The sequence below is a fragment of the Trichosurus vulpecula genome, chromosome 2, assembly GCF_011100635.1.
Source record: "Trichosurus vulpecula isolate mTriVul1 chromosome 2, mTriVul1.pri, whole genome shotgun sequence".
Classification (NCBI taxonomy): Eukaryota; Metazoa; Chordata; class Mammalia; order Diprotodontia; family Phalangeridae; genus Trichosurus; species Trichosurus vulpecula.
The window spans coordinates 83294507-83313258 of record NC_050574.1 but is presented as its reverse complement, the minus strand read 5'-3'; the positions used below and the strand labels follow the sequence as shown (position 1 = coordinate 83313258).

The 18752-nt window shown below is 40.4% G+C and overlaps 2 protein-coding genes across 2 annotated transcripts; one reads left to right on the top strand and one right to left on the bottom strand.

The window, feature by feature from the left end:
* The first annotated feature begins 1213 nt into the window (after window positions 1–1213).
* On the top strand, window positions 1214–3374 carry LOC118836517 (olfactory receptor 52N5-like). Its single transcript, XM_036743780.1, has 2 exons — window positions 1214–2136; window positions 3329–3374. The coding sequence occupies exons 1-2, from the start codon at window positions 1214–1216 to the stop codon at window positions 3372–3374; spliced, it is 969 nt and encodes a 322-aa protein (XP_036599675.1).
* A 14200-nt stretch (window positions 3375–17574) lies between these two features.
* On the bottom strand, window positions 17575–18531 carry LOC118839213 (olfactory receptor 52N2). The gene has a single exon (XM_036746665.1). The coding sequence runs from the start codon at window positions 18529–18531 to the stop codon at window positions 17575–17577; it is 957 nt and encodes a 318-aa protein (XP_036602560.1).
* Window positions 18532–18752: the final 221 nt, after the last annotated feature.

The window sequence follows — 18752 nt, the reverse complement described above, 5'->3', positions numbered from 1 at the left end:
GGAAGACCCAAGTTCAAATCCAGTGTCAGACACTTAGTAGCTGTGTGACTCTGGGCAAGTCACTTAATTGCTGTCTGCCTCAGTTTTCTTATAGGCAAAGTGGAAGTAATAATAGCATCTACCTCCCAGGGGTATTGTGAGATTCAAATGAGATAATAATTGTAAAGCACTTAGCATGGTGCTTGGCACATAGTGATTACTATATAATTGGTAGTTATTATTATTATGAGAAGATTTTAATAATTTGGAAAAAAAAAACCAATGTTTTCCCCTAGCTTCCAGGGAGTCATATATGAACCAGGGAATGACTTTAATATGAAATTACCATTGCTTCTTCCAAAGCAGGTGTCATACAGCTAAGGTTAAAAGATTGAAGGCAAGGCAAGGACAGGTACAGGCAGAATGACTTGGAGATGGCTGGGAAATATGAAGAGGAACAAGAGAAATGGGGTTCATTCTGACTCAAAAAGCAAAGGCTCAGTGTAGATAAGGCAGTCGTCTTACAACTTTGACTTGTGCAGATGTGTTATGTGGCTGATCTTACTAGCTTGTAAGCTCAGTGGGGCAGTTAGGTGGTGCAATGGATAAGGCATTGGGCCTTGAGCCAGAATGATGAGTTCAAATCCAACTTCAGGTATTTACTAGCTGTGCGACTCTGGGCAAGTCACTCAAACTCTAGTTGTCTCAGTTTCATCATCTGTAAAGTGGAGATGATGATAGCACCTACCTCCCAAGGTTGTAAGGATAAAATAAAATAATAATTGTAAATCACCTAGCACATAATAAGCACCGCATAAATATTAGCTATTATCATTATCTTTCTTTTTGAAGATAACAGACTTAAGGGAATTGCCCACAGTCACACAGCTAGTAAATATCTGAGGTCGGATTTGAACTCAGGCCTTCCTGACTGCAGGCCCTATCCACTGAACTGTCTAGCTGTCCCTTAACAACAATAACAAGCATTATATAAATGTTAGATATAATTATTAACTTTTGTATCAAAGGACAGAACTTTATCTAGTAGAATTCACCTTCTCTTAGCTCAACTGCCCAATGCTTGAGAATGTGTTTATTTCCTATTAAAGTTGAGAAGAGTATATCTGGATTCTTTAAGAAGTTTTGAATCACATGCTTTTCCTAATTTCCTTTCCTCCCCCTCTCACAGCAAAATGAATCTGTTGTGAAGCCACAGGGTCCTCTGAAGACAAGCATGTCAGTTTCCAATGATTCCTATGTGGCCCCAGACTCTTTCATCTTGAATGGTATTCCTGGTCTAGAAGCTGCCCACATATGGATATCTCTTCCTCTCTGTGCTATGTATGCCATATCTCTTGTGGGTAACCTTGGCCTCGTGTATCTCATTCAGTATGAAGAGTCGCTTCACCGGCCAATGTACTTCTTCCTGGCAATGCTCTCACTCACCGACCTTCTCACTTGTACCACTACCCTCCCCAATGCACTGTGCATCTTCTGGTTTAATTTGAAGAAGATCAAGTTCGATGCTTGCCTAGTCCAAATGTTCTTTGTCCACGGGTTCACAGGAGTGGAGTCTGGGGTGCTCATGCTCATGGCATTGGATCGCTATGTGGCTATCTGCTACCCCCTGCGCTATGCCACCATCCTCACCAATCCCATCATTGCCAAAGCTGGGCTTGCTACCTTCCTACGGGGTGTGATACTTATGATACCTTTCCCTTTCTTGGTCAAACGCCTACCCTTTTGCCAAAGCAATATCATTTCCCACACCTACTGTGACCATATGTCTGTGGTGAAGTTATCTTGTTCCAGCATTAAGGTGAATGTTATCTATGGTCTAATGGTTGCCCTCCTAATTGGTGTGTTTGACATATGTTGTATCTCTGTGTCCTATACCATGATCCTCCGAGCTGTGGTGAGCCTGGCGTCTGCAGATGCAAGGCAGAAGGCCTTCAGTACATGCACGGCCCACATTTGTGCCATCATCATTACATATGTTCCAGCCTTTTTTACCTTCTTCACCCACCGCTTTGGGGGGCATACCATTCCACCATCTCTCCACATAATTGTGGCTAATCTCTATCTGCTCTTACCCCCAACCCTGAACCCCATTGTCTATGGGGTGAAGACCAAACAGATCCGAGACAGTGTCATCAGGTTCTTCCATTGTGACAAGGAGAAGTGAACTGAGACATTTTGAAAGCTACAGAAAATGAATTTACCATAGGATATAAAAATGGAAACTAATAGTTTGCTCAAACTTTTATCAGTTTCCCAGAGTGTCCCAAAATAGACCTACCATTTGAGATTCCCACCCATGCCTCTAACAGTCATGTATACCTATGTCCTGCTATGTTGCTCATATATATCACCTGTGATCCTCTGTACCCAGTCTTTCAGAGAGAAAGCAAAAGAAAAAAACAAAGTAAAACAACAACCACAGCAACATGTAGTCAGTCATCATCCTTAGACTATTGACAAAGAAGGGAGAATGTTTTCTCCATCCCTCCCTAAAGTCAGGATGAAATATATTCCTAAGTATAAGAAAGAGAAACCCTCATTTGTCAGGACTGGGTAAGTGAAGTCCTGTCTGGAACTGTGGTTGTGTGTGTGTGTGTGTGTGTGTGTGTGTGAGAGAGAGAGAGAGAGAGAGAGAGAGAGAGAGATGACCAGGCAGGGTTTCCTTTCAGCATGAGAAATGTTTGATTATATAATTTTGTTGTTAAATAAATTTAAAGAGATTTACAAGTGTCAAGTTCAGATTGTCCTATTCCTCATGTAGTCTAGAACTCAATAAGACATAAACCAAAGGTTCCCAAGAGACTTTAATGAAACAATCAAAAACAAATTTTTTTAAAAATGGGAGAAATGAGAGGTGTAACTTACTGAGAATAAGGGCATCAAGAGGAGCTCTCTATTAAATCTATTTACCCACTGAATGCTCTAGATAGCTTTTTATGTGAACAGTGATATATATGCATCTAAGGTAGCCTTTGCCTATTGCATAGGGTTTTGGAAGTGTAGATGACTGAAGGAAATGAAAATATAACCCTGTATTTCTTATTAAACAACAAACAAATGTAGAATTTGTTTTTGCTTTTCATCCATAAGCAATATAATACCCTGGTTAAATCAAGTGTTAAAAATAATAGTTTACCTTTATATGACACATTATGTACATTTTCTGATTTGACCTTCACAAAGCACTTTGTGAAGTTTCAGTGCATTTAATATAAAGAGGAGCTGGAAAGGAGTAGGGAGTACAGTAATGGTACCATGGTTTAGAACTAGTGACAACGTGGAGATGTGGCTCTGGGTAGTAAGGTGAAAATTAACTTCCACATCTCAGAATAGTTTGGGGGACAGAATCCAAATTGTCAGTAGGGAAGAATTGAGGATGATGGCCAGAGTACAGGTGGCCTGGCATGGAAATGGTGGCTTGAAAGCAAGTTAATAAAGAATAAATTTAACAGTAGACTTTCATCTGCTCAAAGATTTCCCTCCCACTATGAATCAACTAGATATTTGGCATAAGTAAATTTATCTAAAGAAAAACTACAGATTTCAATATAATAACAATTCTAAGTATTATAATACCTATGAAGCACATCTTGAAGTGTGAAAATTGCTCCACAAAGAAACCTATGTAGTTCTATGTACCAAAGCCCCATTTCCAGAAGATTTGCAGAAAATTAAGTATAGAAGAATGGAAATGGCGCTAGTACATAAAAAAAGTTTAAAGGCAGTTTGGTGGTACAGTGGCTAAGAGCTGGGACTAGAATCAGGAAGATCTGAGTTCAAATATGTCCTCAGAAACTTACTGGCTGTATGACTCTGAGCAAGTAATTTATCCTCTGTCTGCCTTCTATTACCTGTAAATTGGGTATAATAATAGCACCTACTTCCTCGGATTATTGTGAAAATCAAATGAGATAATATTTGTTAAGCACTTAGCCCAAAGCCTAGCCTATAGTAGGTTCTAAATGAATACTTGTTTCATTTCCTTCCTTTGTTTCCCACATGAGCTTGAAAATTCAGTCTGCTAGCCATGTTATTTAAAATTTTGGTTCCTGAATAATTGTACTTTACAATTGCTATTTACACTAACTTTGAGCCAACAAAACTCATACAATGACTAAGTGAGGTTTGGCTTGAGTCCCATTTTTGGCCAATCAGTGAAAGCCAGAGTGATTTTTTTCCCCCAAAATGCCAAAGAAGGCATTTTTTTGCCTCATTTCTACCTAGCCGTAATCACTGAATGGTTTTTGCTTCAGATGAACTGAGATCTGGGAAAGACCTTAGCTTAAAAAGGTCAAGGTCTCTCACTGCATCAGGGCCATCTCCAGTCATCCTGATCTATGCCTTGCTACTAGACCCGGACGGTCTCTGGAGGAGGGAGTGAAGCTGGTGACTTTGGCACAGCTCTGCCTTACTTAAATCCAATTCATTCGCAAATCATGATCGGTCCCCTTTGAGAATGAAGGACAAACAACTACAATCCTGAATACTTAATCTTTCCACATCTGAACCAGGCATCCTGGCAAGGTTCCCTGTATTCTTCAAGTAAAAAGTTCACCTCTTGGCACCTTCCACCTTTTGGAGGGCATGTCCATTACAGAGATACAGTGTAGTGTTAATGGAAAGAACACTGGATTTGAGGCCTGGGCTTAAGTCCCGGCTCTGAAACTTCTTAGATGTAAAACCTTAGGTAGTCACTTAATATCTCTGGCCTCAGTTCTCGCATACATAAAATATAGGAAGTTGAATAAGTAACCTGTAAGGTCCTGCTTGGCTCTAAAATCATGACTCTGTGACCTCTGTGAACTATGGTATTTGTTTTCAATATGCTCTCTGTTTGTATCATAGGCATTCACTCTTCCACTTCCTGAAATAACTTCCCTCTTTGTGCTTATAGACAAATTCACTGAAAAATTCTGTACTGCTTGACACACTCTGCAATGCTTTGCTTGAGTGTGGATTACTTTCTAATTCTTAAGGCTAATTGGTTCAGGACTATGATTTTATTGACTCATGTTTGTGAGTCCCCTATGTCACCCTAAATTTGAGAGTGGGTCTGATACTGTGTCAAGGTATGAGAAAAACTCACTCTAGAATAAACTATAAGATTACTGAGTTCTGCAGTAACTAATAAATCAATAAATAAACATTTGTTAAGTGCCTGCTCTGTATCAGATGCTGTGCTAAGCATTGGATATACAAAAAGGGGCAAAAGACAATGCTTTCCTTCAGGGAACTCACAATTTAATGGGGGAGACAACATGCAAACAAATATGTACAAATATGCTATGTGCAAGATAAACAGGAAATAATTAACAGAAGAAAAGCACCAGAATTAAGAGGGGTTGGGAAAGGCTTCCTGTAAAAAATGGGATTGTAGTTGAAACTTAAAAGAAGCCAGGGAAATCAGTAGGTAAAATTGAGGAGAAAGAACATTCCAGGCAAGGGGGACTGCCAGAGAAAATACCTGCAACCAAAAAATGGAGTTTCCTTATTCTTGGTGTAGCCAGGAGGCTATTGCCAATGGATGGAAAAATATTTGGCAGGGAGTAAATATAAAAAGACTGGAAAAGTAGAAGGGACTAGGTTATAATTGGATTTGAACATTTTGTATTTGGTCCTGGAGGTAATAGGAAGCACTTTAGGAAAATAGTTTTGGTGGCTGAATGGAAGATCCATTGGAGTGGGGGGAGACTTAAGGCAGGTAGACCCACCAGCAAGCATGAGGTCCAGGCATAAAGTGATGAGGGCTCACACTAAAGTGGTGATGATGTCAGAGGAGAGAAGGGGGAGTGTTTCAGAGATTTTGCAAAGGTGAAATCAACAGGTGTTTGCAACAGATTGGAAATGGGTGTGTGTGGGGGGAGGAATGAGACTTAGTGAGGAATCCAGGATGACTCCTAGGTTGCAAGTCTAAGGCACACTGGGACAATGGTATTGCCCTCCGTGGTAAGGAAGATAAGAGGTAAGGAAATGGTTTAGAGGAAATGATAATAACTTCAGTTTTGGACATGTTGAGACATCTACTGGATATCCAGTTTGAGGTATCTGAAAGGTAGTTAGAGATATGAGATTGGAGGCCAACAAAGTGGTTGGGGCAGGATAGGAAGATTTGATAATCATTAGCATTGAGATGGTAATTAAATTCTTGGGAGCTAGTGAGATCACCAAGTGAAGTAGAACAAAGGGAGAAGAGAAGAGAGACATCTATAGTTAGAAGACAGGACCTAGATGAAGATCCAGCAAACAAGACAGAGAAGGAACAATCAATTAGACAGAGGAGAATCAGGAAAGAGTAGTGCCTAGAAAGACTAGAGAGAAGAAAATATCAAGGAAGACAGTGATCAATAGTGTCAAAGACTACAGATAGCTCAAAAAGAATAAGGATAGAGAAAAGGCCATTAGATTGGACACCTATGAGATCACTGGTAACTTCTGGGTACAGTTTCATTGAAACTGTAAGGTTTGAAGCCATATTGTAAAAGGTTAAGAAGAGAGAGGAGGAAAAGTAGAGGTATCTGTTGTAGGCCTTCTTTGTTTGTTTTGTTCAGCTACAAAGGGCAGAAGAGATACAGGATAATAGCAGGGATGGAAGGACCAAGTGAGAGTTTTTTCAGGAGAGGGGAGACATGGACATGTTTGTAGTAGGAAGGAAATTAGAGAGTAGACGGAAAAATTGAAAACAAGTAACAGAGTGGGGATGACAGAGGGGATAATCTGTTGGAGGATATAGGATAGAATGGGATCATTTGAGCAAATAGAGGTAATGAGGAAGACTATCCCATCTTGAGAGTCAGGGGTGAAGGAGGAGATAGTGACAGAGGGCATCAGAATGATCAATAGGGAAGAGGGAAGAAGAGCATGATTATGGTGAATGTCTTCAGTTATTTTCTATAAAATATAAGGCAAGGTTCTCAGCTGAGAAGGTGGGTGGAGGGGGAGCCAAGAGAGGTTTGAGGAGGGATAGATTTTCTCCACCATTGTTCAAGAGCATGTGTGTAGGAGCAAAGGCAGTGAATGGTGGGAGTGAGCCAAGGCTGAGACTTGGCATGGTATAATTGAAAGAATTATAAGGGGGCTAGGGATTAAAGAGAACAATGTAGAGTTGAATTGATTCACCAAGTGGTCAAGATGTGGAAAAGAAGGGTAGCTAGTGTAGGGGAGATAGCTTAGAAAAGAATTGAGGGATCAAGAGACTGGAGGTCACAGTGTGGATGAAGAATTGGGTTAGTAAGAGAAGGCAGAGGGAGAAGTGAAAAGCCAATTGATTTTGGTCAGATAAGAGGATTTTAGATTTCTTGAATATGAAATTGGTACATTTGTGTGTGATGGCAAGATTAAGCTTGTGTGTAGCTGAGGTAGGGTGGAGAAGTAGGTCTTGGGAAGTGAGTAGGTTGAGGAATTGAGTAGTTAGATTGTCTGTTGTTGTTTAGTTGTTTTCAGTCATATCTGACTTTTTATGACCCCATTTGGGGTTTTCCTAGCAAAGATACTAGAGTGGCTTACCATTTCCTTCTCTAGCTCATTTTACAAATGAAGAAACTGAGGTAAACAGTGTTAAATGACTTGCTCAGGGTCACAGAACTAATAAGCATCTGAGGCCAGTGTTTGAGGGAGAGTCGCTATGTATGATAAATCCCTTAATATGAAGGCAGGAGTTAGGGAGAAGGAAAAAAAAAATTGAGTCAGTTGAGTTCATTGAGAAAGAAGAGCAACCTGGGGATCTATAAACAACAGCTACCAGGTTTTGATTGCATGGTAGATTTAAATAGTAGGAGCTTCATAGGAGGAGAGGTTAATGAATGATGGTAGTAGGAGAAAAACCTGGAAGAAGCAATGGGGAGCAAAGAGTATTCTAATTCCTCCTCCTTGACCAGGAGAATATGCAAAGGTACAGCAAATACTGGAAAGTGTCCCCAGGGACACTGTCATTTGGGTGAAGCCAGTAATAGCTAGTAGATGAAGGGAGTGGAAAAGGGAAAGATTTAGGATAAAGGGAAGAGAACCCATGAAAAACACTGAAAGCCAATACATTCTATCTACCAGTTGTCAAGTATTTCTATTATGAAGGCAGAATTTATGATTTCAAAGAGAATCTCATATATGTCTGAAAGGTTCGGAACTGCAGGATATAAGGAATTCTCTAGGTAGAAGGCAGAAGAACTAAAGCATGTATTTAATCTCCACAGTAACAGACCCACAAACCAGCATCCCCATTTTGATATTTTGATCAAAAGCTTCCAGGCCCAATAAGTCCGCCTCACAAGAGTAACCAGGAGGCCACAGAGAAGCATGATGGTATAAAGCAAAATCATGTACATGCTTCACCTCTATGGTAAGAAGATTACCCACTGGTCACAAGTCCTTGCTCAGCACTCCTCACTCCACACATGGGTCAGCTCTGCTACCGGCAGCTCCTGCGATCAGCTTCGGCTGTAGGCGTCTCTGGCTCCAGCCAGAAAAGGAAAAGGAGTCTTCAAGCCGTCTTCTCCCCTCTTATAGAGTTTTTGACATCATCAAGCGCCTCCTGAATGACCCGGTCGATTGGTTCTTGAGTTGGCCCCTTCCCCTAGGTTAACACCCAATAGGGCGTGGCTCTGGAGTCAACACCTCCCCTCAGCCAGCCCCATGACTCATCACACAGGAAGATCTCTGCTCACAGGCATGAGTCTCTGGGCTTCCTGCCCCGGAAGAGGTCACACAGGAAGTTCTCTGCTCCCAGGCATGGCCCAGCAAGGCTCAATGAAATAAACTGAGTCACTCAAAGAAAACAAAGGCCACTCTGGCCACACTATTCACCCAAATTTTCTGCGTGTGGCCCAAGGGAATTTTAGATTTCCTACAGGATCAGATGATTTAAAGGCAAAGTAGATTCTTGGACATTTCTACAGTAAAGAATTAATATGGAGGAAGAAGGCTGTGCTCATTATCTCCCAGTCCTAAAAGATGACAAAATAAAAGAAGAATAAATTGGGTTTGTCAATTAGTGATGAGACCTTCCACTTTGAGTTGAGTCACTGGTAGGACACTGAGACAGAAGAGGCTGAACCTTCTCCTAAGGGTAAAAGTTACCACATAAGCTAGTGTCCAAATCCCGAAGTAAACAGTGAACTGCAATGCAATAGACTAATGACACTAATGACTGAACTCTACCAGTCACTAAACTCTTCTCTCTGTTCTCCTTTGCCCTTGAGGAAAGTGGTTAGTGTTCTTCCCCTCAGGTATCATGTGGAGCCGTCTGAGTATAGGATCCATTACAAGAACAAAAGATACGGAGGAGGAGAGAGAGGGTGGGGGGAGGGGTGATGAAGGAGGGGAGGAGAGAGACAGAGAGAGAGAGAAACAGAGAGAGAGAGAGAGAGAGAGAGAGACAGAGGGAGAGACAGACAGAGAGAGAGAGAGAGAGAGAGAGGTCTCTTTCAGGTTGGGTGGTTTCTAGCTATTTTTGGAGAGGGAGATTGTGTCTATTTTCATTTTATTTTGATGTTTAGTATATTACAACTGTTGGTTATTTACAAGAATTTATTGGCTGTCAGGTTAAGGGAAGAAATGAGAGAAAGAATTATTCCAAGGGGTAAGAGCTGAAATAAGATAATTGAATCAATAACTATTTTAATATTTTGTTCATTTTTTTAGATAGTGAATTTGCAAAACCACAGTTTGGAAAATTGAAGAGAAAGCTTTAGCTACTGAATGTGAAAGACAAAGAGAGAAAGAGCTCAATTTTATATTCCCTCTAGTGGACAGAACATATATTGCAACCTACTCAAAATCAATTTATTACAGAGAGGGTACAATTCAAGCAAAGTGTCATCTGGTGTCTGACAAACCCAAATACATCTGATTAGATTTAATTATTTATGACCCTATCTCTTTATGTTAAGGGAAGTAACACCAAACCAAAAATTGCCACATATGACTGGCCACTGACTCCTGCCTGATGTGTTATGAAAATGCTCCCAATGTTTAAGGATTCTGTGGGCCCGAGGTAATTAAAATATACATGTTTCTATCGAATATCTCAACCAATAAGCTGTCTAATTAACCAAGTAGGTGAATATAGACTTCTTCCTTGGCACAAATCTGAACTTTGATCAAAACTCCTATGGTGCTGTCATAACCTGTCCTATATGCTAAACTGCCAGGTTCCTGCTTACCCTCAATTAAACTTCCATGGGAGGACTTGGCCTCCAAAAAGACCCTCCTTTACTTTCAGTTATTGGCTCCTTCCGACTTGTCCTGCAATAGGTAGGTCAACAATTTTCCTCTGAGAGGGAAAGAGCAGTTTTTCAGTAGTTGCTTTCTTATTTGTCAAAAGGACAGGAATTGCATTATCTTTTGGAGATGTGGAATGTGGCATTCTAGATCTCATTCTAAATCTATGCTAAACTCACATTAGGTCCCTGTGACCTGGTCCATACCCAAGGACCTCAACCTGTGTGAAAGGATTAGAAGATTTTGCATAATTACAAATTGCTCTACCAACAATGTATTAGTGTCTCTGACTCTCCATAACCCTTCTAACATCAACTACTCTGATATCTCTTTTTTGGGAGGTCAAGGTTGTTCTTTATACTTTTAAAATATTCAGTGTGCATTGTTTTGTGGTTATTTTCTTTCAATGTATATTTTTGTAATTATTTAGATTATATTGACTGGAAGGTTTGCTTACTTCATTTTGCAGCAGTCATGTAAATCTTCCCATGCTTTTTTGTATTCACACTAGTCTTCAGTTCTTACAATATAGCAATATTCCATTCCATTCATGTATTACAATTTGTTTATCCAATCCCTAATAAATGGGCATCTACTTAATTTGCAATTCTTTCCTACCACAAAAAGTAGTGCTATAAACATTTTGGCTTATATGTAGCCTTTCTTTTTAACCAATGAAATCCTTAGGATATATTTCCATAGTAGAATCTCTGCATTAAAGGGTATAGACAATTTAATCATTATGCATAATTAAAAATTGCTTTCCAAAATGATTGGACCAATGTGCAGCTCTACCAATAATGCATTAGTGTCCCAGACTCTGCACAACCCTTCCAACATTAACTATTTCCTTCTTCTGTCCTCTTTGCCAATTTTCTGGGTATTCAGTAGAACATCAGATTTGTTCTGATTTGCTTTTCTCTTATTAGGTGTTTTTTCATGTGATTGTTATAGAATGAAATTCTTTTGAGAACTGTTTATTTAACAATTAAATATAATAAAATTAACTATTTAATTTTTTTTTGTAATTGTTTTTATCTCTTGTTTGGTTAAGAATTCATCTCCCACCCATAGCTTTGAAAGTTATATGATTTATCTTCAATTTTAAAAAAGAAATTACCTTTAATTTCCTGTATTGTTAAAAGAAGCTTCATATTCTGCACAAAGAAGGTGAGAGGCAATCAATCAAGCATTCATTAAGCACCCAATCAATTAAATCATCTTTTAAAAGACTGTAGAACTCTGATCAAGGAATGATAACAGGCAAGAATAAACCAAGAATAGAAACCAATGAAGATGAAACACCTCCTTCACCTCCTGACTGAGAAATAATAACCTTAAAATACAGAGAAATCTATTTTTAGACATGGCTAATGTGGGCATCAGAGGCAGCAAGGTGATTCAGTGGATAGAGCACTGGGTCTGGAGTCAGGAAGATGTGAGTTCAAATTCGCCCTCAGATACCTTACTAGGTGTGTGACCCTGGGCAAGTCACTTAACCTGTTTGTCTTAATCTACTGGAGAAGGAAATGGCAAACCACTTCAGTATCTTTGCCAAGAAAACCCTATGGACAGTACTGGCATAATATGGTCCATGGGGTCACCAAGAGTCAAAGATGACTGAAAGACTGAATAATACAACAACAACAATGTGGGGATTATTTGTTTTGCAGGACCATGTTGATATGTATAAAGGGACTTTTTTTGTTTTAAAAAAAATTGCTTAATTTTTGGACAGAAAAATAAGAAACACTTTTTACTTGATTTTTTTTTAAATTTAAAAATCAGTTATTTGTCATTCAAGATTAAGGAGATGATAATAGTATACCCAACTTCCCACAAGGAATTGAAATCAACGGAAATAAATTTTATTTAGGAAAAATAGTTTATTTCTTTAAGATCTGACCCTAATTAACCCATTTCATTGTTATTCAGTTGTGTTCAACTCTCCATGACCCTGTTGGGGTTTTCTTGGCAAAGATACTGGAGTGGTTTGCCATTTCCTTCTCCAGCTCATTTTACAGCTGAGGAAACTGAGACAAACAGGATTAAGTGACTGTCCAGGGTCACACAGCTATACTGTCTGAGACCAAATTTGAACTCAGTTCTTTGTTCTAGCCACTGCACTATCTAGCGGCTCCAATTGGCCCATACTCAATAAATTTCTTCACTAAGCCTCTAATTATCTCCTCAGCAAAATAATGTCCTTCCTTCCTTTTCCCCACCTACCTTGACAGCCTTATTTGATCTCATCTTCCCAGTCAAAGGTGAGTTCCCTAAGGGCAATTACTATTTCCTTTTTGCCTCTTAATTAGGGTATGGGAGGAATCAACCATTTTAGGCTCAAGTGCTTAGACTTGGAGAAAACATTATTTTCATTGCATTAAATAATCAAACTAAGCTTGTCCACCTCCTAGAATAAATTAAGCCCATTTTCAGAGAGACTGGGTCACACCCTATGAACTTGGTCTAAAATGGAGAAGCTACAAGAACAGTAACCAAGAGAGCACTGGGCAATCTAGCTGAAGAGAGTCTTTAGCTCTAGGCCAGGATTGTGGTTTGTCATTTGTTCTCAAAGAGGACCATGACATCAGGGAGATGCTGACATGACTTGCAATTGACTTTGATTTGAATGAGGGAAGGCTTTGCAAAGTCACCAAAAAACAATGAGGATAAGGAACCATAGGTTTTTAGGGGTAATCAAGACCCCACAATACTGATGCACCAAGTCCTGCCAAGTGAATTTGACTCAAGCCTTTTGAGCCAAAGAAAAACAAAGTTTATTAAAGATTCACTCTTAGGGAGCTTGAGCATTTGTGACACTACTGCCAGTGGGCCAGAGTAATCTGAGTTGAGCTAGACTGAATCTGAGAATCTGGAGGCAAGATGAGACTTATATGCAGAAAGATTGTGGGAGGGATCTAGGGGTGGTCAAGTAGTCTGGGGTGACTAGACGAGGGGTTTAGGGAGGGTCTTGAGGAAGAGTCTAAGGAGGATCTTGATGGGGACTGGGGTGACTAGAGGTCAAGACTCCAGAAGTGAGATTGGGGGTGGGAAATAGCTGAGGGCCACCTGGAGATAACAGACAATTCAGGGCTAGGCTAGTTTAAGGGTAACTGATATTTGGGCTTAGCCATAAGGAAAGGCTTATGGCCTCAGGCAAAGGCCAGCTGAAGTGGGAAGATTCAAGGAGAGTTCAAGGGAGTTCCCAGAGACTGTACCCCATCAGGTTCTAGCACGTTTCCAGAGACTGTACCCCAGTATCACCAGCCTCACTTTCTCCTCCAGAGCTATCTAGGGCAGTGGGGACTTTCAAATATAAGGCCAGCAGGTGGCTGGGGGATTTCTACACAGTTAGTTTGTCTGGATGTGATGAAATATTTGTGGGTCCTACTTTTTACCCGCACCCCTCCCCCAGCTGTTCTACTCTCTTTGTGCAGCTTCTCGTTTCGCTCAAAACTATTCTAAGTGATCTTATTAGCTTCCTCCAGGAAGCTCACAGTCCAGTGGGGGAGATAACATGCCAATGACTATATGGCAGGATAAGCTGGAGATGATCGGCAGAGGGAAGGCAGTCTCATTCCTATTCAGGCAAATATGTGGTGCAGTAGATAGAACACTGGGTCTGGAGTCAGGAAGACCGAAGTTCAAACCTGCCTTTAGATACTCACCAGCTGAGTGATATTGGCCAAGTCATTTAACCACAGCCTGCTTAATTTCTTCATCTGTAAAGTAAGAGTAATAGTAGTGCCTATGTCCCAATGTTCATATAAGGATCAAATGAGATAATATATGTAAAGCAAATGTGAAAGCACTCTAAAAAGCTAGTTATTATTACTATTATTATTAAAAGTAGTAGTAGTAGCAGTAGCAGGAGTAGTAGTAGTAGTAATGGTGGTAGTAGTAGTAGTAGTAGTAATAGTAGTAGTAGTAGTAGTAGTAGTAGTAGTTGAACTAGGTGGTCCTTGAGGTCCCTTACAAATGTGAGCTGTTCTGTTTCTAGTCCCCTATGATTCTGTGGCACCTAAGATGATACACATAGAGGAAGAAAAAAAAAACATTTAGGATTCAGGGTATTATTTCTGAGTTAGTTCAGCTTGGATGTGTGATTGACTGACATCCGAGTTAAAAGTTAGTGCCTCTGCTATTATCTAGGTAATGACAGAGTGGGCCTTAGAGCCTGAAGCATGGGCTCCAGAAGGTATTTCTGTTAATGACTTACTTTGTGATATTGGGCAGCCACAGCTTTCCTTTGTATGTCACATTCCTCATCTGTCCCATGAGGAAGGCTGCACTGCTGACTTCTCTCCGCAGGACTTTGTCTCCCAAGCCTTTGTGTCGGTGTACCTTTCCCTCCACCCTTTCAGCCCCCTTTTATATGTTTTCTTCTTGAGTAGAACATAAGCTCCATCAGGGCACGGACTATCCTTTCTGCTTGTATTTATATTCCCAGGGCTTACCAGATTACCTGGGACAGAAGGAAAAGAAGAGAAGGGAATAAGTATTTACTATGTGCCAGACACTGTGCTAAGCACTTTACAAATATTACCTCATTTGATCCTTACAACCCAGTGTGGTAGGTACTATTTTATTGTTCTCATATTTACAGTTGAGTAAACTGAGGCAGAGGTTAAATGACCTGTTCAGGGTCACACAGCTAGTGAGTGTCTGAGGCCAGATTTGAACTCAGGTCTTCTTGACTCCAGTCCTGGAACCACCTAGTTGCCTCATTGATCACAGTTGACAATTTGATGGCACGGAAAATAAAGATAAGATTCAACATCAGCATCAGCATCATTAGTACCACATGAAGCATTAGATAGAAGAGAGTCACATTGCACACTACCTTTTATTCCTGGGAGCTTAAGAATCCAGGACATTTGAAGAACATGCTAATGAGGCAAGAAAAATGCAGGTAGTATACGACTGTGAGCAAATAAGCATGTGTTCTCTGTATGAATATAATCCATGAGTGAATTCAGAGAGTAATGGGCTTTGTTTGAGGCTCAGTTAAGGTCATGGCTCATTTGAGTATGATAGGAAGGGTTAATATAAGGACTGTGTAAAATCAAGGGTCCAGTTTGGAAATTGTATTGACAGATTTGAAAAGAAAAGTTGGAGTTTGTCGAGATAATGAATTTCCTTGCCTATTGGCTTGAATAAAGTTTAGTCAGAATCTGGGTTCTGTTTTTGGCATCAAGTCTAAACCAGAATTATAAGATCCTAGATTTATAGCATAAAGGGACTTCAGAAGGCATCATGTTACCCTGCCACCCCTTATTTTACAGATGACAAAACTGAGGCCCAGAGAAGTTAAGTTGCTTACTAGGGTCACACAGCTAGTGTCAGATGTGAGATTTGAATACAAGGACATGAAAATTATCAATACCTTCAGGCAGTAATAATGTTGGTCACAGACATATCATTGAAATACCATTTTCCCGTAAGACATTGATATAGGGATAGATTTGAGGAGGTGCTTTCTTTCTCTAGGTGACAAACATCCAAGTGAGGAGTCTTACCTCCATGTTGGCGATATTTCAGTCAACAAAGGTCAGTGGAGGACCACAAGGAGTGGAGGACTTCTCCAGGGAAGAAGGATGCTTCTATATGTTGAAACTTGAATTGAGAAAGCAACCTACATATATTATTTATCTCCAGGATGCCAACACTAAACAGGACCCAACTGGAGGAGACTCACCACATGTTTTTGAGTCTGGAAAATAGGTGATGTGGACTTTACGATCCTTGTTGTTGTTCAGTCATTTGGTCCAACTCTTCCTGACTCCAAATAGGGTTTTCTGGGCAAAGATATTGAGTGGTTTGCCACCTCCTTATCCAGTGGATTGATCACCTTTTGTCAAAACTCTCCACTATGACCTGTCTGTCTTGGATTAACCCTGCAGGATATAGCTCTTAATTTCATTTTGCTACATAATCCCTTCCAGTGATCTTAATTCAGTAGGAAAAAGAAATGGGAAATAAGGCAATGAGAGATTGGAGAAACTCAGGGCTCCTACCAGATCCAACATATTTTGGAGGGCAAAGAGATTCAGTCTTGGCAACTGAGGTCAGGAAAAGATCACAATCTCCGGAAGAAAAGGGTAGGAAAATTGCCTCTCTCAAGAGGATGATGCAAATGAGTGGTTCTTACTTTTTCCATCAGGAAAGGGGATACAGCAGGTCTCTCTAATAGAAGGGGAAGCTGAGTGTGCTATAAAGACTTCCTGCATTCCAAGGAAGAGTGGTCCAAGAGAACATTTCCCCACCTATCTGTTTACTTCTGACAAGTAAGTTAGGGAGTGAGCTTCTTTGCTCCCTATTAGAATATAAGCTCCTTGAAGACAAGATCTGTCTTCCTTTTTGCTTGTATCTACATCTCCAGCATTTATAATACAATACAGTACAGTACATTAAAATGCCTGGCATTTACAAAGTGTTTAATAAATACTCATTGGCTCGACTAAAATACTTGGAGAATTGAGGTAACCCAAAGAAAGGCATCCTAGTGGAAAATGTTTCCATCTTTCTCCCTTCAGCTGCAACCTCTGGTATCTTTACATCTTGTCCTTTCTTCGTTTCTGTTTCTATTACTCACTCTAAAATGGCCCTTTCCTCCCCCAGGCCCAGGTGAATGAATTCCTCTCCCTTCTTAAGCTTTACCAGTTTCTCATCAGGCATTCCTCATTTAACCCAGTCCTGGGAAATAATCAAATACAAAAGCATGTCCAAGCCAGGAGTTGTTTATTTGTTTCTTTCAAATGTTGACAAGTTTTGTTGCTGAATCCCTTCTTCACTCATCTAAACCTTACCACATTCTTTTTTCAAGCCTCTGTTCAAGATGAACCCAGCATTCCTGAAGAGTTATAATTTCTGTATTTGTTCCAGTGTAGTGTGCACAGCTATACTCCTTACATATGTATGTATAGGACCCTGAGATGCACCACAAAAATATTCCATGAGTAATTTTTGCCTCGTGATCTAAGTCTCAACATTTGTGGGAACTCTTGTCTTTCCTTTGTATTTATCTTCCACCATTGTCTACAACAAAGCTTAGCATCTGAGGAAGATTCCCCAGTGCTAATGACTATTATTCTCCTATGTATCCCTGGATCTGGGTCTGTATTCTGATGGATGGTACATAAGGGAAAGAAGAAGGGCTTTTATCTTCTTCATTGCACAATATTTAGTCTATTCTGTTGATTTGTGCACAGATCAGTCAGTGTAATAGAGTAGGAGTCATGAATTTTGTATACATGAATAATTGTTTACCACATTTACTCCTACCTTTATAGGCTGTTTCTACAAGTTTCTGTTTCTCATTCTTTGCTCTGAGACCTGACTGTCAATGTTCAACAATTCTTAGGCCAAGAAACCTTTTTCTCCAAATAGTAATTTGATGACTCCTTCTCTTATTTGCTTGGTCTTCACTCCATAGACAATAGGGTTCATTGTGGGAGGCAGGAGCAGGTAAAGATTGGCCACAATGATATGAATGTGGTGGGGAATAGTGTGTCCCCCAAAACGATGGGTGAAGAAAGTGAAGAAAGCAGGAACATAGGTGATAACTATAGCACAAATGTGAGATGTGCAGGTGCTAAAGGCTTTGTGTCGGGCATCTGCAGAGGAAAGGCTCACCACAGCCTGGAGAATCATGGTATAAGACACTGAGATGCAGCAGATATCAAACACACCTATTAGTAGAGCAACCATCAGACCATAGATTGCATTGACTTTGACATTTCCACAGGACACTTTAGCTACAGACATGTGGTCACAATAAGTGTGAGGGATGATGTTTCCTTGGCAGTAGGGCAGCCTCTTGGAGAGGAATGTGAATGGGATGATGAGCATCACACCCCGCAAGAAGGTGATGAACCCAGCCTTGGCAATGACAGAATTGGTGAGGATGGTAGTGTAGCGTAAGGGATAGCAGATGGCCACATAGCGGTCCAGGGCCATGAGCATGAGCACACCAGATTCCATCCCAGTCAACATATGAACAAAGAACATCTGGACCAGGCAAGCATTAAAGGTGATCTCCTTGAGGTTGAACCAGAAAATACAGAGCATATTGGGTACAGTTGTGGTGCAGAGGGCAACGTCGGTGAAGGAGAGTAGAGCCAAGAAGTAGTACATAGGCCGGTGCAAGGATTCCTCATGATGAATTAAATAGAGGAGACCAATATTCCCCAAAACAGCAGTGAGGTACATGGAGCAGAATGGGAGGGAGATCCATATGTGAGATGCTTCCAACCCAGGAACTCCATTCAGAATGAAGAATGTGGGAGTCAAGCTGGAGCTATTGGAATTGGACATGACAGGCAAGAAGATAGCATTTTATGTTCTTCAATGGTGGCTCCTGCCTGCCCAGAAAGAGAATGGGAGGATTAGCGTTTCAGGGAAATCAGCTATGGATGATTGTAGTAGACAAGAATTGAACAATCATTCATTCTTATCAACCAGATTATGTGTGAAGACTCACATTCATGGGGTTTGGGGGATTCAAATCCACTTTTGCTGTAATCTGACAAAACTCA

Excerpts from the sequence above, each read along its gene's own strand:
- LOC118836517 (XM_036743780.1), top strand. The coding sequence starts at position 1,214 with ATGTCAGTTTCCAATGATTCCTATGTGGCCCCAGACTCTTTCATCTTG. Across the intron at positions 2,137-3,328 it reads ATCCGAGACAGTGTCATCAG|AATAGTTTGGGGGACAGAAT; the intron begins GTTCTTCCATTG and ends TCCACATCTCAG.
- LOC118839213 (XM_036746665.1), bottom strand. The coding sequence starts at position 18,531 with ATGTCCAATTCCAATAGCTCCAGCTTGACTCCCACATTCTTCATTCTG.